General features: G+C 45.5%; 1 protein-coding gene across 1 annotated transcript; it reads left to right on the plus strand.

Annotated features, from left to right (window-relative positions):
• Window positions 1-6,070: 6,070 nt before the first annotated feature.
• On the plus strand, window positions 6,071-10,019 carry atg10 (ATG10 autophagy related 10 homolog (S. cerevisiae)). The gene is made up of 6 exons (XM_056420871.1): window positions 6,071-6,244; window positions 6,843-6,953; window positions 7,038-7,206; window positions 9,373-9,470; window positions 9,571-9,668; window positions 9,804-10,019. The coding sequence occupies exons 1-6, from the start codon at window positions 6,086-6,088 to the stop codon at window positions 9,892-9,894; spliced, it is 726 nt and encodes a 241-aa protein (XP_056276846.1). The 5' UTR covers window positions 6,071-6,085; the 3' UTR covers window positions 9,895-10,019.
• The last annotated feature ends 12,350 nt before the right edge of the window (window positions 10,020-22,369 follow it).

Raw genomic sequence — 22,369 nt, forward strand, 5'->3', positions numbered from 1 at the left:
CAATAGATGTCATGTGACCAGATGAACAATAGATGTCATGTGACCAGATGAACAATAGATGTCATGTGACCAGATGAACAATAGATGTCATGTGACCAGATGAACAATAGATGTCATGTGACCAGATGAACAATAGATGTCATGTGACCAGATGATCAATAGATGTCATGTGACCAGATGAACAATAGATGTCATGTGACCAGATGAACAATAGATGTCATGTGACCAGATGAACAATAGATGTCATGTGACCAGATGAACAATAGATGTCATGTGACCAGATGAACAATAGATGTCATGTGACCAGATGAACAATAGATGTCATGTGACCAGATGAACAATAGATGTCATGTGACCAGATGAACAATAGATGTCATGTGACCAGATGAACAATAGATGAACAATAGATGTCATGTGACCAGATGAACAATAGATGTCATGTGACCAGATGAACAATAGATGTCATGTGACCAGATGATCAATAGATGTCATGTGACCAGATGAACAATAGATGTCATGTGACCAGATGAACAATAGATGTCATGTGACCAGATGATCAATAGATGTCATGTGACCAGATGAACAATAGATGTCATGTGACCAGATGAACAATAGATGTCATGTGACCAGATGAACAATAGATGTCATGTGACCAGATGAACAATAGATGTCATGTGACCTGATGAACAATAGATGTCATGTGACCAGATGAACAATAGATGTCATGTGACTAGATGAACAATAGATGTCATGTGACCAGATGAACAATAGATGTCATGTGACCAGGTGAACAATAGATGTCATGTGACCAGATGAACAATAGATGTCATGTGACCAGATGAACAATAGATGTCATGTGACCAGATGAACAATAGATGTCATGTGACCAGATGAACAATAGATGTCATGTGACCAGATGAACAATAGATGTCATGTGACCAGATGAACAATAGATGTCATGTGACCAGATGAACAATAGATGTCATGTGACCAGATGAACAATAGATGTCATGTGACCAGATGAACAATAGATGTCATGTGACCAGATGAACAATAGATGTCATGTGACCAGATGAACAATAGATGTCATGTGACCAGATGAACAATAGATGTCATGTGACCAGATGAACAATAGATGTCATGTGACCAGATGAACAATAGATGTCATGTGACCAGATGAACAATAGATGTCATGTGACCAGATGAACAATAGATGTCATGTGACCAGATGAACAATAGATGTCATGTGACCAGATGAACAATAGATGTCATGTGACCAGATGAACAATAGATGTCATGTGACCAGATGAACAATAGATGTCATGTGACCAGATGAACAATAGATGTCATGTGACCAGATGAACAATAGATGTCATGTGACCAGATGGACAATAGATGTCATGTGACCAGATGAACAATAGATGTCATGTGACCAGATGAACAATAGATGTCATGTGACCAGGTGAACAATAGATGTCATGTGACCAGATGAACAATAGATGTCATGTGACCAGATGAACAATAGATGTCATGTGACCAGATGAACAATAGATGTCATGTGACCAGATGAACAATAGATGTCATGTGACCAGATGAACAATAGATGTCATGAGACCAGATGAACAATAGATGTCATGTGACCAGATGAACAATAGATGTCATGAGACCAGATGAACAATAGATGTCATGTGACCAGATGAACAATAGATGTCATGTGACCAGATGAACAATAGATGTCATGTGACCAGATGAACAATAGATGTCATGTGACCAGATGAACAATAGATGTCATGTGACCAGATGAACAATAGATGTCATGTGACCAGATGAACAATAGATGTCATGTGACCAGATGAACAATAGATGTCATGTGACCAGATGAACAATAGATTCCATGTGACCAGATGAACAATAGATGTCATGTGACCAGTAGAACAATAGATGTCATGTGACCAGATGAACAATAGATGTCATGTGACCAGATGAACAATAGATGTCATGTGACCAGATGAACAATAGATGTCATGTGACCAGATGAACAATAGATGTCATGTGACCAGATGAACAATAGATGTCATGTGACCAGATGAACAATAGATGTCATGTGACTAGATGAACAATAGATGTCATGAGACCAGATGAACAATAGATGTCATGTGACCAGATGAACAATAGATGTCATGTGACCAGATGAACAATAGATGTCATGTGACCAGATGAACAATAGATGTCATGTGACCAGATGAACAATAGATGTCATGTGACCAGATGAACAATAGATGTCATGTGACCAGATGAACAATAGATGTCATGTGACCAGATGAACAATAGATGTCATGTGACCAGATGAACAATAGATGTCATGTGACCAGATGAACAATAGATGTCATGTGACCAGATGAACAATAGATGTCATGTGACCAGATGAACAATAGATGTCATGTGACCAGATGAACAATAGATGTCATGTGACCAGATGAACAATAGATGTCATGTGACCAGATGAACAATAGATGTCATGTGACCAGATGAACAATAGATGTCATGTGACCAGGTGAACAATAGATGTCATGTGACCAGATGAACAATAGATGTCATGTGACCAGATGAACAATAGATGTCATGTGACCAGATGAACAATAGATGTCATGTGACCAGATGAACAATAGATGTCATGTGACCAGATGAACAATAGATGTCATGTGACTAGATGAACAATAGATGTCATGAGACCAGATGAACAATAGATGTCATGTGACCAGATGAACAATAGATGTCATGTGACCAGATGAACAATAGATGTCATGTGACCAGATGAACAATAGATGTCATGAGACCAGATGAACAATAGATGTCATGTGACTAGATGAACAATAGATGTCATGAGACCAGATGAACAATAGATGTCATGAGACCAGATGAACAATAGATGTCATGTGACCAGATGAACAATAGATGTCATGTGACCAGATGAACAATAGATGTCATGTGACCAGATGAACAATAGATGTCATGTGACCAGATGAACAATAGATGTCATGTGACCAGATGAACAATAGATGTCATGTGACCAGATGAACAATAGATGTCATGAGACCAGATGAACAATAGATGTCATGTGACCAGATGAACAATAGATGTCATGTGACCAGATGAACAATAGATGTCATGTGACCAGATGGACAATAGATGTCATGTGACCAGATGAACAATAGATGTCATGTGACCAGATGAACAATATATGTCATGTGACCAGATGAACAATAGATGTCATGTGACCAGATGAACACTAGATGTCATGTGACCAGATGAACAATAGATGTCATGTGACCAGATGAACAATAGATGTCATGTGACCAGGTGAACAATAGATGTCATGTGACCAGATGAACAATAGATGTCATGTGACCAGATGAACAATAGATGTCATGTGACCAGATGAACAATAGATGTCATGTGACCAGATGAACAATAGATGTCATGTGACCAGATGAACAATAGATGTCATGAGACCAGATGAACAATAGATGTCATGTGACCAGATGAACAATAGATGTCATGTGACCAGATGAACAATAGATGTCATGTGACCAGATGAACAATGGATGTCATGTGACCAGATGAACAATAGATGTCATGTGACCAGATGAACAATAGATGTCATGTGACCAGATGAACAATAGATGTCATGTGACCAGATGAACAATAGATGTCATCTTTACAGAAGGAATCCTGACAGAGTAACAACACATTCACTGAGTCTGCCAGAGTGTATGAATAGTTGGTAGTCGTCATGGACCACGATCCAGACCTCCAGGATCCATCAGATAGAGGTAGAGAGGAGGAGTGGGCGGGGCATCAGCAGGGTCATGGAGGCCAGGGCCATTTGGCAGGAGGCGGGGCCAAGGAGACAGGACCGGCTCCAGACCCAGCCAGGTCCAATGGACCCGATGAGACGTGAAGCCACAAGGACTCTGAGGAGGAAGCAGAGTTAATAATGTGTGATGGAGAGATGAAAATTCATCCACAAGTAGAGAGGAGAGGAGAGAGGTGCTCAGTGTATCCTAAACGTCCATAAGGAGAGAGAGGAGAGGAGCTCAGTGTATCCTAAACGTCCATAAGGAGAGAGGAGAGGAGCTCAGTGTATCCTAAACGTCCATAAGGAGAGGGTATCTCTCAGCGTCCATAAGGAGAGAGGAGAGGAGGAGCTCAGTGTATCCTAAGCATCCATAAGGAGAGAGGAGAGGAGAGAGGAGCTCAGTGTATCCTAAGCGTCCATAAGGAGAGAGGAGCTCAGTGTATCCTAAAACGTCCCCCAGCAGTTTATTTATAAACTCACAATGTATCCTCGGAGGCTTCTCAACCTGGACACATACGTCATCCCTGCCCTGTGAAGTGAACACACATCTGACGCTGAGACCTTCTCCTCGGGTCGCTGCTGCCATCTAGCGGTGGAGCTGACGAACAGCAGGACGCACGGAGTCATTCACAGACTCAAATCTTGGAGTCCTTCAAAATAGGACTCCATATTTATTTCATTTAATCTGTATTTTTAATTGTGCAAGTCTGACATGTTATTTGACAGATCTGCATCATCATTTTCTAAAAGGCGACTGGAGAAGTCACGTGATCTCACTACCCGGAAGTGAAGCGCTGATTCTGCATCTCCTTCCAGCGGTGAGTGTTTCCCCATGTCCCGGCGTGTGTGCGCGTGTGTTTGAGTGTGTGTGTGTGTGTGTGTCTGTTGGGTCTGAATGTTACCGGTGTTACGGTTTCACAGGCGACCCTGGTAACCCGCCACTTCTCAGCCGAACGCGCCCGTTGTTGTCGTGGTTACGACGGACGTTCGAAGAATAGGGGAGAGAACACGTATAGCTGTCCTCCTGAATGCCTGTGTCAAACCCTCTCATATACATACTTTTTAAACCGTAACACCGGTACTCAGAGGTAGAAGTACTACTACTATCCTACAAGTGTTCCGAGGAACTTGTGCTGGAGGCTCATGTACACTGTATTCTGAGGTACTCGTGCTACCGTGTACTTCTACTTCACCACAGTTCACAGGAGTTACTGGTTATTATTCAGCCTGCCATATCAGTTTAAAGTAGTAGTGCGGGTAATACTCAGTGTACTGGGAGTTGGGAGTATTTTGAAATATTATTATTAATATTTTACTGGAGCAAAACATGTGAACACTACTGTCAAACCACAGTCTCTCTTTCTCTATATACAGGACTGTCTCAGAAAATTAGAATATTGTGATAAAGTTCTTTATTTTCTGTAATGCAATTTAAAAAACAAAAATGTCATGCATTCTGGATTCATTACAAATCAACTGAAATATTGCAAGCCTTTTATTCTTTTAATATTGCTGATTATGGCTTACAGCTTAAGAAAACTAAAATCCTATCTCATAAAATTTTAATATTTCCTCAGACCAAGTAAAAAAAAAAGATTTATAACAGCTGAGTGTTTGTCAAGGCTCAGGAAACCCTTGCAGGTGTTTGGGTTAATTAGACAATTCAAGTGATTTGTTTAATACCCTACTAGTATACTTTTTCATGATATTCTAATATTTAGAGATAGGATATTTGAGTTTTCTTAAGCTGTAAGCCATAATCAGCAATATTAAAAGAATAAAAGGCTTGCAATATTTCAGTTGATTTGTAATGAATCCAGAATGCATGACATTTTTGTTTTTTTAATTGCATTACAGAAAATAAAGAACTTCATCACAATATTCTAATTTTCTGAGACAGTCCTGTATATATATGTATTGACTATATATTACATATTTTCTCTCTCTATATATATAAATATATATTTATATATATATTTACATATATCTATTTATATATATATATATTATATATATATATATATATACAGGACGTAATGTCAGAACTGTATACAGTAAATATGAAGACAGCTCATGTTTATTGTCATCAACATGTTCCTCAGGGGAATAAAAACATGAATAACAAAGCAGTGAACGGAGTCTGAGCTCCACCGAGCTCGGGACACCAGGACCACAACGTGTCCGATGTAAAGGAAAACCTGTAACATTGGAAAGAAGAGCGTGGTCATGTGGCTCCTCCCCCTTTCACAGATGACCGTAAGGCTCCTCCCCCTTTCACAGATGAGCTGCAGCGGGCTGGAGGAGGACGACTTCCGCCGCTGCTGTCGGCTCCTCCTGCAGCGGTCAGAGCAGCTGAGGGACGGCTGGAGCTGGGAGGGGGTCCAGGTGAGGAGGTCAGGGGGTCCAGGTGAGGAGGTCAGGGGGTCAGGTGAGGAGGTCAGGGGTCCAGGTGAGGAGGTCAGGGGGTCCAGGTGAGGAGGTCAGGGGGTCAGGGTGAGGAGGTCAGGGGGTCCAGGTGAGGAGGTCAGGGGTCCAGGTGAGGAGGTCAGGGGTCCAGGTGAGGAGGTCAGGGGGTCCAGGTGAGGAGGTCAGGGGGTCAGGGTGAGGAGGTCAGGGGGTCCAGGTGAGGAGGTCAGGGGGTCCAGGTGAGGAGGTCAGGGGGTCAGGGTGAGGAGGTCAGGGGGTCAGGGTGAGGAGGTCAGGGGTCCAGGTGAGGAGGTCAGGAGGTCCAGGTGAGGAGGTCAGGGGGTCAGGTGAGGAGGTCAGGGGCTCCAGGTGAGGTCAGGGGGTCCAGGTGAGGAGGTCAGGGGCTCCAGGTGAGGAGGTCAGGAGGTCCAGGTGAGGAGGTCAGGGGGTCAGGTGAGGAGGTCAGGGGCTCCAGGTGAGGAGGTCAGGGGTCCAGGTGAGGAGGTCAGGGGGTCATAGACCTGCTGTCGGGGCCCCTGAACGTGGTTAACGGTGCTTTCTCATCCGGGGGCCGCAGGGTTCGGAGGAGGGCTACCTGAGGAAGACCGCTCTCAGGAGCGGATCCGGTTCAGACTCGGTGCCACCGGCTTCCAGTCATTCCCGGGAGGAGGAGGAGGAGGAGGAGGAGGTGAAACACGCCAACACTTATCTAAACAACAAGCTCTGACCTCTGACCTCTGACGCCGTTCATCACCACTGTCTCTTCCTCCAGTCAGGTCTCGGCGCCAGCGGTGACATCGCTGAGGATGAGGAGGATGATGAAGATGACGGAGTCTGCGTGGCGTCTGGAGGCAGCAGCCAGGTGCTTCAGTACGAGTATCACATCCTGCACTCCTGCAGCTACGCCACACCTGTGCTCTACTTCAGAGCCTCCACTCAGGGTGAGACACACACACACACACACACACACACTTATACACACACACATATATACACACGTACACACACACACGTACACTTATACACACATACATATAGACACATATACACACACACATACATACATATATACACACATACACACACATACACACACATACATATATACTAGTGCTGTGGAAAATAACGCGTTAACTCAGTTAATTAAATTACAGGTTTAACTTCGTTATTTTTTTTAACGCATTTAACGCATGCGCAGAATGAGCTTCCAATCCGTCTGTTGTTGGTCGTCTCTCCAGCAGCGCGTCATTCTGTCTCTAGTGTCGCGTTAACACGACTCAGATCCCCGTCTCGCCGGATGCCGGCGTGTGTGCGCACATCGGGACGAAAAAAAGTCACTTGCACCAATGTTTTAATGCAGGGGTGCTCAATATGTCGATCGCGGTCGCCGCAGAGTTCAGATGCCGGTCTTCGCGCATGAAAAGTCACGAGCACCCCCCTAACTGTTACTCATGAAATGTAGTCAAACAAAAACGGAGCAAATCACCGTGTTCATGGCCCGGCAAAGACAGCGCGGTCTCCTGGCTTCAACACGTTACTGTCAGGGAAGACACAGCGCACCAAAAAAAAGTTTTTTTGTAAAACTTTTTACCTTTTCTGAGTCCGCTAGCTCTTTGCTAACTTCCGCTAGTACTTCCGCTAATACCTCCGCTAATACATTACATTACATTACATGTCATTTAGCAGACGCATTTATCCAAAAGACTTTCATGGGGCCATGCAAACCCAGAGCACAAACCTGTAAGAACAAGAAGATGGTAGTACAATATTTCCTCGTAACATAGTTGACTACAGGACGTATTCCCTGATGTTGTGCAGCATGTACCTAGGAACGCGCGTCGTCGCAGCGATGTGTTGGCCGTCAGGGAGAGTTGATCAGTCGAGTGTCACCCTGAGGTTCCTGGCAGTCCGGTAGGCCACAAGGTGATAGTCAGGTGGGGAGCCTTTACGGAAGGAATAGAATACATCTACTTAGAAAGTGTATTCTGTACGTTTTCTCCGTCGAAATGTTGCAAGACCCGACTTGCTGCATTGATCGCGACTTTAGACATTGTGTGTTAGGGCTCCTCTTGTGAAAAATTATTACGAAATAAAAGAAATGTATATGTTCTTTGCAAAGATGAGGATGTGTTGAATGCTGGGATACCAAACATGCCCATGTTTATTGACGTGGTCTGCGTGAGCGAGCCGTTTAAAGGAAGGGAGGGGCTTAAGGACGCCGGCGTCCTCAGTGGAGTGGAAGAGGTTAACCCTCCTTTACATTTACTAACATATTTTACCCTCGGGGTCAATTTGACCCCAGCAATTAAAACCTACAGAAAATTATCAGAATTAATATTGCTTCCCAAGTTTAAGTGTGAGGTACTTTATGTTTGTTTGTTGACTACCTAAATAGCCCATTAAATATATAAAAAAGTTGATATTTCTTATATGTTTGACACAGTGAAAAACAGCCTGGGGTCAAATTGACCCCAAAGAACACCGACATTAAACATTGAATGGGGTCAAATTGACCCGAAAGGTAACAGGAGGGTTAAACATTCTGTTTAGGATGAAGATGTATTAATGTTCCATATGGAAGAAAACTGCTAAATAACTGCTGAGTTGCAGCACCATTGTATAGAAGAATGTATAAATGTATATATCCGTCTTTTGTCATAAATCTCTATTTTCTCACAAAATATACCGAGAATATCGATAATATGTGATTAATCATGATTAATCCACAGAAACCTGTGATTAACCCGATTAAAAATTGTAATCGTTTCACAGCCCTAATATATACACACACACACGTACACACTTATACACACATACATATAGACACATATACACACATACATATACACATACACACATATACACACACATACATACATATATACACACATACACACATATACACACATACACACACACATACATATATACACACACACATACACATACATACATATATACACACATACACACACATATACACACACACATATAAACACACACACACACACACATATAAACATACACACACATACACATACTTTCACACACACACACATGCCCTCAGGATGTGTTGGTGCTTCATCTTCTTCCTCGCGTGTCATCAGGGGGGAGGAGCCTATCACTGGAGGAGGTGTGGAGCTCCGTCCACCCCAACTTCAGGCTCCGCCTTCAGAGCAGCCCCCTGAACACCATCACTCTGCAGGTACCCCCCCCCCTCCACTGACCCCCCCCCCCCTCTGAACACCATCACTCTGCAGCTCCCCCCCCACCCCCCACTCCACTGACCCCTCCCCTCTGTGTAGGAGCATCCTCTGCTGGGTCAGCCCTTCTTCATGCTCCACCCCTGCCGGACGGAGGAGTTCATGAGGCCCGTGCTGCAGGCGGCTCGGGAGCAACGCCGGTAGGAGGAGCCAGGGGGCGGAGCCTGATGTCCATGGAGGTTAATGCTGCAGCAACTTGAAGCGTGTGTGTGTGTGTGTATATGTATGTATGTATGTGTGTGTGTGTATGTGTGTGTGTGTGTGTGTGTGTGCAGGCCGGTGAACTACGTGCTGTCGTGGCTCAGCGCTGTGGGTCCGGTGGTGGGTCTGGACGTCCCTCTGGAGTACTGCACCGAGCCGGGCTGAGGCCAGAGGAGCCTGAACGCACCGGGCTGAGGCCGGAGGAGCCTGAACGCACCGCCGGCATGTGAGGCGACATGTTTATACGGTGCATTCTGTTTATTGCCATTTAATTAAAATACACAACATCACCTCGGTAGTACTCTGGATATCTTTGTTTTGGGTAACTGATCTGGATTCTGTGTTTAGAGTCGGTCCCTCCACCTGCCATGAATATCATCATCATCATCATCATGCACAAACAGTTCAGTGTTATGTATTAAACGTGATGATGATGGACTGTAGAGCAGCGTGAGCCGTGAGTGTGTGTGAGTGTGTGTGTGTGTGTGTGTGTGCGATCGCTCCTCTGGGAGGAGGGTCAGGCTCAGAGACATCAAAGGGTTCATCATCACAGTGTTTTTCTGAATGTGAACTCTGAATGTAACTAAAGTGAGGATGAAGACCTGAGGAGGCTCGTGTTGTGAGTCATTTATTAATGGTGGTGACCACACACCTGTCTGTGATGAAGACCGTTGAGTCTGTGATGAAGACCGTGGTCGGAGCTCACTGAAGAGGAGTTATTGCTTACAGTACAATACGTGATCGGTGGTATTGATGTCATGATCTGGTCTGTCGTCATGATGACAAACAGGTGTGCACCTGGAGGTTTATCCTGTGTGTGAGCTCCATGTGGAGCCTAGGAAGCTGTACAGGTGTGTTATCAGGAAGTCACGGTCCAGAGGACAGGAAACACGTCAGGAAACACGTCAGGAAACATGTCAGGAAAGATGACAGGAAACACGTCAGGAAACACGTCAGGAAACACGTCAGGAAACATGTCAGGAAACATGTCAGGAAACACGTCAGGAAACATGTCAGGAAACACGTCAGGAAACATGTCAGGAAAGATGACAGGAAACAAGTCAGGAAACATGTCAGGAAACACGTCAGGAAACATGTCAGGAAACATGACAGGAAACACGTCAGGAAACATGTCAGAAACACTAGGAAACAGAAACGCCAGGAAACAGGAAATGTCAGTAAACATGTCAGGAAACACACGCTAGAAACACGTCAGGAAATGTCAGGAAAGGAAACACGCCAGGAAATATCAGGAAACACGTCAGGAAACACGCCAGAAACATGTCAGAAACAAGGAAATGTCAGAAACACGTCAGGAAACACGTCAGGAAATATGTCAGGAAACTTGACAGGAAACACGTCAGGAAACACGTCAGGAAACACGTCAGGAAACAGGTCAGGAAACACGTCAGGAAACACGTCAGGAAATATCAGGAAACACGTCAGGAAACATGTCAGGAAACATGTCAGGAAACATGTCAGGAAACACGCTAGAAACACGTCAGGAAACATGTCAGGGAAATACGTCAGAAACACGCTAGGAAACACGTCAGGAAACATGTCAGGAAACATGTCAGGAAACACGCCAGGAAACATGTCAGAAAAGTCAGAAACACGTCAGGAAACACGCCAGGAAATATGTCAGGAAACATGTCAGGAAACACGCTAGGAAACACGCTAGAAACATGTCAGGAAACACGTCAGGAAACATGTCAGGAAACGTCAGGAAACATGTCAGAAACATGTCAGAAACATGTCAGGAAACACGTCAGAAACATGTCAGAAACATGTCAGGAAATATGTCAGGAAACACGTCAGGAAACATGTCAGGAAACACGTCAGAAACACGCCAGGAAACACGTCAGGAAACGCTAGAAACACGCCAGAAACATGTCAGGAAACACATCAGGAAACACGCCAGGACACGCCAGGAAACATGTCAGGAAACACGCCAGGAAACACGTCAGGAAACCGTCAGGAAACATGTCAGGAAACGTCAGAAACATGTCAGGAAACACGTCAGGAAACACGCCAGGAAACATGTCAGGAAACACGCCAGGAAACACGCAGGAAACGTCAGGAAACACGCTAGAAACACGCAGGAAACACGCCAGGAAATATGTCAGGAACGCTAGAAACATCAGGAAACACGCCAGGAAATATGTCAGGAACACGCTAGAAACACGCCAGAAACATGTCAGAAACACGTCAGGAACATGTCAGGAAACATGTCAGGAAACACGCCAGGAAAACATCAGGAAACACATCAGAAACACGCAGGAAACACGCCAGGAAACACGCTAGAAACACGCTAGAAACATGTCAGGAAACACGCTAGAAACACGCTAGAAACACGTCAGGAAACATGTCAGGAAACACGCTAGAAATATGTCAGGAAACATGCTGAAACACGTCAGGAAACATGTCAGGAAACACGCTAGGAAACACGTCAGGAAACACGTCAGGAAACATGCCAGAAAATGTCAAACACGTCAGGAAACACGCTAGGAAATATGTCAGGAAACACGCCAGGAAACACGCTAGGAAACATGTCAGAAACACGCCAGGAAACATGTCAGGAAACGCCAGGAAATATGCCAGGAAACACGTCAGGAAACATGTCAGGAAACACGTAGAAACACATCAAACACGTCAGGAAACATGTCGAAACACGCCAGGAAACATGCCAGAAACATGTCAGGAAACACGTCAGGAAACATGTCAGGAAACACGCTAGAAACATGTCAGGAAACATGTCAGGAAACACGCCAGGAAACACGCCAGGAAACATGTCAGGAAACACGCAGGAAACACGCCAGGAAACATGTCAGGAAACACGCCAGAAACACGTCAGGAAACACGCCAGGAAACACGCCAGGAAAACACATGTCAGGAAACACGCTAGAAACGCCAGAAATACGCCAGGAAACACGCTAGGAAACATGTCAGGAAACACGCCAGGAAACATCAGGAACACGCCAGGAACGTCAGAAAACGTCAGGAAACACGCCAGAAACATGTCAGGAAACACGTCAGGAAACACGCTCAGGAAACACGCCAGGAAACACGCCAGGAAACACATCAGGAAACATGTCAGAAACACGTCAGCCAGAAACACGCTAGGAAACACGTCAGGAAACACGCAGAAACAGGAAACACGCCAGGAAACATGTCAGGAAACACGTCAGGAAATATGTCAGGAAACACATCAGGAAACACGTCAGGAAATATGTCAGGAAACACGTCAGGAAACACGTCAGGAAACACGTCAGGAAACATGTCAGGAAACACGTCAGGAAACACGTCAGGAAACACGTCAGGAAACACGTCAGGAAACATGTCAGGAAACACGTCAGGAAACACGTCAGGAAATATGTCAGGAAACATATCAGAAATACGGAAACACGTCAGGAAACATGTCAGGAAACACGTCAGGAAACACGTCAGGAAACATGTCAGGAAACACGTCAGGAAATATGTCAGAAACACGCTAGGAAATAGAAATATGTCAGGAAAACACGCCAGGAAATATGTCAGAAACACTCAGGAAACACGTTAGGAAACATGTCAGAAACACGCTAGAAAACATGTCAGGAAACACGCCAGGAAACACGCCAGGAAACATGTCAGGAACACGTCAGAAATGTCAGGAAACACGTCAGGAAACACGTCAGGAAATATGTCAGGAAACACGTCAGGAAACACGTCAGGAAACACGACAGGAAACACGTCAGGAAATATGTCAGTAAACATGTCAGGAAATATGTCAGGAAACACGTCAGGAAACACGTCAGGAAACACGTCAGGAAATATGTCAGGAAACACGTCAGGAAATATGTCAGGAAACATGTCAGGAAACACGTCAGGAAACATGTCAGGAAACACATCAGGAAACACGTCAGAAACACGCTAGAAACATGTCAGGAAACGCCAGGAAACATGTCAGGAAACACAGGAAACACGTCAGAAACACGCCAGAAACACGCAGGAAACACGTCAGGAAATATGTCAGAAACACGCCAGGAAAAACACGCTAGAAATATGTCAGGAACATCAGGAAACACGCCAGGAAATATGTCAGAAAACGTCAGGAAACATGTCAGGAAACACGCCAGGAAACACGCCAGAAACACGTCAGGAAACACGCCAGGAAATATGTCAGGAAACACGTCAGGAAACACGCCAGGAAACGTCAGGAACACGTCAGGAAACACGCCAGGAAACATGTCAGGAAACACGTCAGGAAACACGTCAGGGAACATGTAGAAACAACAGGTCAGGAAACACGTCAGGAAACATGTCAGAAAACATGTCAGGAAACATGTCAGGAAACACGTCAGGAAACACGCCAGGAAACATGTCAGGAAATATGTCAGGAAACACGTCAGGAAATATGTCAGGAAACACGCCAGAAACACGTCAGGAAACATGTCAGAAACACGTCAGGAAACACGTCAGGAAATATGTCAGGAAACACGCCAGGAAATATGTCAGGAAATAGGAACAAGAAACATGTCAGGAAACATGTCAGGAAACACGCCAGGAAACACAGAAACACGTCAGGAAACATGTCAGAAACATGTCAGGAAACACGCAGGAAACATGCAGAAACACGCTAGGAAACAAGTCAGGAAACAAAACATGTCAGGAAACACGCTAGAAACATGTCAGAAACATGTCAGGAAACACGCCAGGAAACATGTCAGGAAACACGCCAGAAACACGCCAGGAAACACGCCAGGAAATCACGCAGGAAACACGCCAGGAAACACGCCAGGAAACACGTCAGGAAACACGTCAGGAAATATGTCAGGAAACACGTCAGGAAACACGTCAGGAAACACGACAGGAAACACGTCAGGAAACATGTCAGGAAACACGTCAGGAAATATGTCAGAAAACGCTAGGAAACATGTAGGAAACACGCTAGGAAACACGCCAGAAACACGCCAGGAAACATGTCAGAAACACGCCAGGAAACATGTCAGGAAACATGTCAGAAACACGCAGGAAATATGTCAGGAAACACGCCAGGAAACACGCCAGGAAACACGCTAGAAACACGTCAGGAACACGTCAGGAAACACGTCAGGAAACACGCCAGAAACACGCTAGGAAACATGTCAGGAAACACGCCAGAAACATGTCAGGAAACATGTCAGGAAACACGCTAGAAACACGCCAGGAAACATGTCAGGAAACTGTCAGGAAACACGCCAGGAACATGTCAGGAAACACGCCAGAAATACGCCAGGAAACAAGGAAACATGTCAGGAAATAGAAACAGAAACACGTCAGGAAACATGTCAGAAACACGCCAGAAATATGTCAGGAAACACGCCAGGAAACACGTCAGGAAACATGTCAGGAAACGCTAGGAAACACGCAGGAAACATGTCAGGAAACACGCCAGGAAACACGCCAGGAAATATGTCAGGAAACACGCCAGGAAACATGTCAGAAACACGCTAGGAAACACGCCAGGAAACATGTCAGAAACACGCCAGGAAACACGCCAGGAAACATGTCAGGAAACACGTCAGGAAACATGTCAGGAAACACGCTAGGAAACACGCCAGGAAATATGTCAGGAAACACAGAAATATGTCAGAAACACGTCAGGAAACACGCCAGGAAACACGTCAGGGAAACATGTAGAAACATCAGGAAACATCAGAAACATGTCAGAAACACGTCAGGAAACATCAGAAACACGTCAGGAAACACGCCAGAAACATGTCAGGAAACACGCCAGAAATATGTCAGGAAACACGCCAGGAAACACGTCAGAAACATGTCAGGAAACACGTCAGGAAACACGTCAGGAAACACCAGGAAGAAACACGTCAGGAAACACGCCAGAAACATGTCAGGCAGGAAACACGCTAGGAAACATGTCAGGAAACACGCCAGGAAACATGTCAGGAAACATGTCAGGAAACACGCAGGAAACACGTCAGGAAACATGTCAGGAAACACGCTAGAAACATGTCAGGAAACACGCAGGAAACACGTCAGGAAATATGTCAGGAAACACGCCAGGAAACATGTCAGGAAACATGTCAGGAAACATGCCAGGAAACACGCTAGGAAACATGTCAGGAAACACGCCAGGAAACGTAGAAACACGCTAGGAAACATGTCAGGAAACATGTCAGGAAACACGCTAGGAAACACGCCAGGAAACACGTCAGGAAACATGACAGGAAACACGTCAGGAAACACGTCAGGAAATATGTCAGGAAACACGTCAGGAAACACGTCAGGAAACACGTCAGGAAACACGCTAGAAACATGTCAGGAAACACGCCAGAAACATGTCAGGAAACATGTCAGGAAACACGCCAGAAACATGTCAGGAAACACGCCAGGAAACACGCTAGAAACACGCCAGGAAACACGCCAGAAACATGTCAGGAAACACGCCAGGAAACATGTCAGGAAACACGCCAGAAACACGCCAGGAAACACGCCAGAAACACGCCAGGAAACATGTCAGAAACACAGGAAACACGCCAGGAAACATGTCAGGAAACACGCTAGGAAACACGCCAGGAAATATGTCAGGAAACATGTCAGGAAACATGTCAGAAACATGTCAGGAAACACGCCAGGAAATATGTCAGGAAACATGTCAGAAACACGCTAGGAAACATGTCAGGAAACATGTCAGGAAATATGTCAGGAAACACGCCAGAAATATGTCAGGAAACACAGGAAACACGCCAGGAAACATGTCAGGAAACATGTCAGAAACACGCCAGGAAACATGTCAGGAAACACGCCAGGAAACACGCCAGGAAACACGCCAGGAAACATGTCAGAAACACAGAAACACGCCAGGAAACATGTCAGAAACACGCAGGAAACATGTCAGGAAACACGCCAGGAAACATGTCAGGAAACACGCCAGGAAACATGTCAGGAAACACGTCAGGAAACACGCCAGAAACACGCCAGGAGAAACACGCCAGAAACATGTCAGGAAAACACGCTAGAAACACGTCAGGAAACACGCCAGGAAACACGCCAGGAAACATGTCAGGAAACATGTCAGGAAACACGCAGGAAACACGTCAGGAAACATGTCAGGAAACACGCCAGGAAACATGTCAGGAAACACGCTAGAAATATGTCAGAAACACGTCAGGAAACATGCATGTCAGGAAACACGTCAGGAAATATGTCAGTAAACATGTCAGGAAACACGTCAGGAAACACATCAAGAAACACGTCAGGAAACACGTCAGGAAACACGTCAGGAAACACGTCAGGAAACACGTCAGGAAACATGTCAGGAAACACGTCAGGAAACATGTCAGGAAACACGTCAGGAAACATGTCAGGAAACACGTCAGGAAACACGTCAGGAAACATGTCAGGAAACACGTCAGGAAACACGTCAGGAAACATGTCAGGAAACACGTCAGGAAACACGTCAGGAAACATGTCAGGAAACACGTCAGGAAATATGTCAGGAAACACGCTAGAAACACGCCAGGAAACATGTCAGGAAACACGTCAGGAACCACGCCAGGAAATATGTCAGGAAACACGCAGGAAACACGTCAGGAAACATGTCAGGAAATATGTCAGGAAACATGTCAGGAAACACGTCAGGAAACATGTCAGGAAACACGTCAGGAAACACGTCAGGAAACACGTCAGGAAACACATCAGGAAACACGTCAGGAAATATGTCAGGAAACACGTCAGGAAACACGTCAGGAAACACGTCAGGAAACACGTCAGGAAACATGTCAGGAAACACGTCAGGAAATATGTCAGGAAACACGTCAGGAAACACGTCAGGAAATATGTCAGGAAACACGTCAGGAAACATGTCAGGAAACACGTCAGGAAACATGTCAGGAAACACATCAGGAAACACGTCAGGAAATATGTCAGGAAACACGCTAGAAACATGTCAGGAAACATGTCAGGAAACACGTCAGGAAACACGTCAGGAAATATGTCAGGAAACACGTCAGGAAATATGTCAGGAAACACGTCAGGAAATATGTCAGGAAACATGTCAGGAAACACGTCAGGAAACATGTCAGGAAATATGTCAGGAAACACGTCAGGAAACACGTCAGGAAACACATCAGGAAACACGTCAGGAAACACATCAGGAAACATGTCAGGAAACACGCCAGAAACACGCCAGGAAACATGTCAGGAAACACGCCAGGAAACATGTCAGAAATATGTCAGGAAACACGCCAGGAAACACAGGAAATATGTCAGGAAACATGTCAGGAAACACGTCAGGAAACACGCCAGAAACACGCCAGGAAACACGCTAGAAACAGGAAATATGTCAGAAACATGTCAGGAAACACGCCAGGAAACACGCAGGAAACATGTCAGGAAACACGCCAGGAAATATGTCAGGAAACACGCCAGGAAACATGTCAGGAAACATGTCAGGAAACACGTCAGGAAACACGCCAGAAACATGTCAGAAACACGCCAGGAAACATGCAGAAACATGTCAGGAAACACGCAGGAAACACGCTAGGAAACATGTCAGAAACACGTCAGGAAACACGCCAGGAAACACGTCAGAAACACGCTAGGAAACATGTCAGGAAACACGCCAGGAACACGCCAGGAAACATGTCAGGAAACACGCCAGGAAACACGCCAGGAAACACGCCAGGAAACACGCCAGGAAATACGCTAGAAACATGTCAGGAAACACGTCAGGAAACACGCCAGGAAACATGTCAGGAAATATGTCAGGAAACACGTCAGGAAATATGTCAGGAAACACGTCAGGAAACAGGAAACATGTCAGGAAACATGTCAGGAAATATGTCAGGAAACACGTCAGGAAACATGTCAGGAAATATGTCAGGAAACACGTCAGGAAACATGTCAGGAAAGATGACAGGAAACACGCTAGAAACACGTCAGGAAACACGCAGGAAACATGTCAGGAAACACGCCAGGAAACATGCAGGAAACATGTCAGGAAACATGTCAGGAAACACGTCAGGAAACACGTCAGGAAACACGTCAGGAAACACGTCAGGAAACATGTCAGGAAACACGTCAGGAAACACGTCAGGAAACATGTCAGGAAACACGTCAGGAAATATGTCAGGAAACACGTCAGGAAACACGTCAGCACGTCAGGAAACACGTCAGGAAATATGTCAGGAAACACGTCAGGAAACACGTCAGGAAATATGTCAGGAAACACGTCAGGAAACACGTCAGGAAATATGTCAGGAAACACGTCAGGAAACACGTCAGGAAATATGTCAGGAAACACGTCAGGAAACAAGTCAGAAATACACGTCAGAAATATGTCAGGAAACACGCCAGGAAACACGCTAGGAAATATGTCAGGAACATGTCAGGAAACACGCCAGGAAACACGCTAGGAAATATGTCAGAAACACGCTAGGAAACACGTCAGGAAACACGCCAGGAAACACGCCAGGAAATATGTCAGGAAATATGTCAGGAAACACGCAGGAAACACGCCAGGAAATATGTCAGGAAACACGCCAGGAAACACGCCAGGAAACACGCCAGAAACACGCCAGGAAACAGTCAGAAACACGCCAGGAAATATGTCAGGAAACACGTCAGGAAACATGTCAGGAAACATGTCAGGAAATAGAAACACGCCAGAAACATGTCAGGAAACACGCCAGAAACATGTCAGGAAACACGCCAGGAAACACGCCAGGAAACACGCCAGAAACATGTCAGGAAACACGCCAGGAAACACGCCAGGAAACATGTCAGAAACACGCCAGGAAACATGTCAGGAAACACGCTAGAAACACGTCAGGAAACACGCCAGGAAACACGCAGGAAACATGTCAGGAAACACGCCAGGAAACACGTCAGAAACATGTCAGGAAACACGCCAGGAAACACGCCAGGAAACATCAGGAAACACGCCAGGAAACACGCCAGGAAACACGCCAGGAAACACGCCAGAAACACGTCAGGAAACACGCCAGGAAACACGCTAGGAAACATCAGAAACACGCCAGGAAACACGCCAGGAAACACGCCAGGAAACACGTCAGAAACACGCCAGGAAACACGCCAGGAAACATGTCAGGAAACACGCCAGGAAACACGCCAGGAAACACGTCAGAACACGCAGGAAACACGTCAGGAAACACGTCAGGAAACACATCAAGAAACACGTCAGGAAACACGTCAGGAAACACGTCAGGAAACACGTCAGGAAACACATCAGGAAACACGTCAGGAAATATGTCAGGAAACACGTCAGGAAACACGTCAGGAAACACGCAGAAACATGTCAGGAAACACGCTAGGAAATATGTCAGGAAACACGCCAGGAAACACGCCAGAAATATGTCAGGAAACACGCCAGGAAACACGCTAGAAACACGCCAGGAAACATGTCAGGAAACACATCAGGAAACACGTCAGGAAATATGTCAGGAAACACGTCAGGAAACACGTCAGGAAATATGTCAGGAAACACGTCAGGAAACACGTCAGGAAACACGTCAGGAAACACATCAGGAAACACGTCAGGAAATATACAGGAAACACGCTAGGAAACATGTCAGGAAATATGTCAGGAAACATGTCAGGAAACACGTCAGGAAACATGTCAGGAAATATGTCAGGAAACACGTCAGGAAACACGTAAGGAAACACGTCAGGAAACACGTCAGGAAACACGTCAGGAAACACGTCAGGAAACATGACAGTAAACATGTCAGGAAACACGTCAGGAAACACGTCAGGAAACACGTCAGGAAACATGTCAGGAAACACGTCAGGAAACACGTCAGGAAACACGTCAGGAAATATGTCAGGAAACACGTCAGGAAACACGTCAGGAAACATGTCAGGAAACACGTCAGGAAACACGCTAGAAACATGTCAGGAAACACGCTAGGAAACACGCCAGGAAACATGTCAGGAAATATGTCAGGAAACACGCCAGGAAACACGCCAGAAACACGTCAGGAAACATGTCAGGAAACACGCCAGGAAACACGCCAGGAAACATGTCAGGAAACACGCCAGGAAACATGTCAGGAAACACGCCAGAAACACGTCAGGAAACATGTCAGGAAACACGCTAGAAACATGTCAGGAAATCAGGAAACATGTCAGGAAACACGCCAGGAAACATGTCAGGAAACACGCTAGAAACACGTCAGGAAACACGTCAGGAAATATGTCAGGAAACACGTCAGGAAACACGTCAGGAAACATGTCAGGAAACACGTCAGGAAACACGTCAGGAAACACGTCAGGAAACACGTCAGGAAACATGTCAGGAAACACGTCAGGAAACACGTCAGGAAACACGTCAGGAAACACGTCAGGAAACACGTCAGGAAACACGTCAGAAAACACGCAGGAAACACGCCAGGAAACATGTCAGGAAACACGCCAGGAAACATGTCAGGAAACACGCCAGGAAACATGTCAGAAACACGCCAGAAACACGTCAGGAAACACGTCAGGAAACACGTCAGGAAACATGTCAGAAAACATGTCAGGAAACATGTCAGGAAACACGTCAGGAAACACGCCAGGAAACATGTCAGGAAATATGTCAGGAAACACGTCAGGAAACACGTCAGGAAATATGTCAGGAAACACGTCAGGAAATATGTCAGTAAACATGTCAGGAAATATGTCAGGAAACATGTCAGGAAACACGTCAGGAAACATGTCAGGAAATATGTCAGGAAACACGTCAGGAAACATGTCAGGAAAGATGACAGGAAACACGTCAGGAAACACGTCAGGAAACACGTCAGGAAACACGTCAGGAAACATGTCAGGAAACACGTCAGGAAACATGACAGGAAACACGTCAGGAAACATGTCAGGAAACACGTCAGGAAACACGTCAGGAAACATGTCAGGAAACACGTCAGGAAACATGTCAGGAAACACGTCAGGAAACACATCAGGAAACACGTCAGGAAATATGTCAGGAAACACGTCAGGAAACACGTCAGGAAACACGTCAGGAAACACGTCAGGAAACACGTCAGGAAACACGTCAGGAAATATGTCAGGAAACACGTCAGGAAACACGCTAGGAAACATGTCAGGAAACACGCCAGAAACACGTCAGGAAACATGTCAGGAAACACGCCAGGAAACACGTCAGGAAACACGCCAGGAAACACGCCAGGAAACACGCCAGGAAACAGCAGGAAACATGTCAGAAACACGCCAGGAAACACGTCAGGAAACACGCCAGAAACATGTCAGGAAACACGCTAGGAAACATGTCAGGAAACACGCAGGAAACACGCCAGGAAACACGTCAGGAAACACGCCAGGAAACACGCTAGGAAACACGCCAGGAAACACGCCAGGAAACACGCTAGGAAACATGTCAGGAAACACGTCAGGAAACAGGTCAGGAAACACGTCAGGAAACATGTCAGGAAACATGACAGGAAACACGTCAGGAAACACGTCAGGAAATATGTCAGGAAACACGTCAGGAAACACGTCAGGAAACACGTCAGGAAATATGTCAGGAAACACATCAGGAAACACGTCAGGAAATATGTCAGGAAACACGTCAGGAAACACGTCAGAAATATGTCAGAAACACGTCAGGAAACATGTCAGGAAACACGTCAGGAAACACGTC

This window comes from Pseudoliparis swirei, chromosome 8 (genome assembly GCF_029220125.1).
Source record: "Pseudoliparis swirei isolate HS2019 ecotype Mariana Trench chromosome 8, NWPU_hadal_v1, whole genome shotgun sequence".
Lineage (NCBI taxonomy): Eukaryota > Metazoa > Chordata > Actinopteri > Perciformes > Liparidae > Pseudoliparis > Pseudoliparis swirei.

What these genes read in the sequence shown, in the direction of transcription:
- atg10 (XM_056420871.1), top strand. Translation starts at nt 6,086, where the DNA reads ATGTGGCTCCTCCCCCTTTCACAGATGACCGTAAGGCTCCTCCCCCTT. An exon ending in GGAGCTGGGAGGGGGTCCAG is followed by an intron (nt 6,245 to 6,842) that starts GTGAGGAGGTCA and finishes CGGGGGCCGCAG; the next exon opens with GGTTCGGAGGAGGGCTACCT. An exon ending in AGGAGGAGGAGGAGGAGGAG is followed by an intron (nt 6,954 to 7,037) that starts GTGAAACACGCC and finishes CTCTTCCTCCAG; the next exon opens with TCAGGTCTCGGCGCCAGCGG.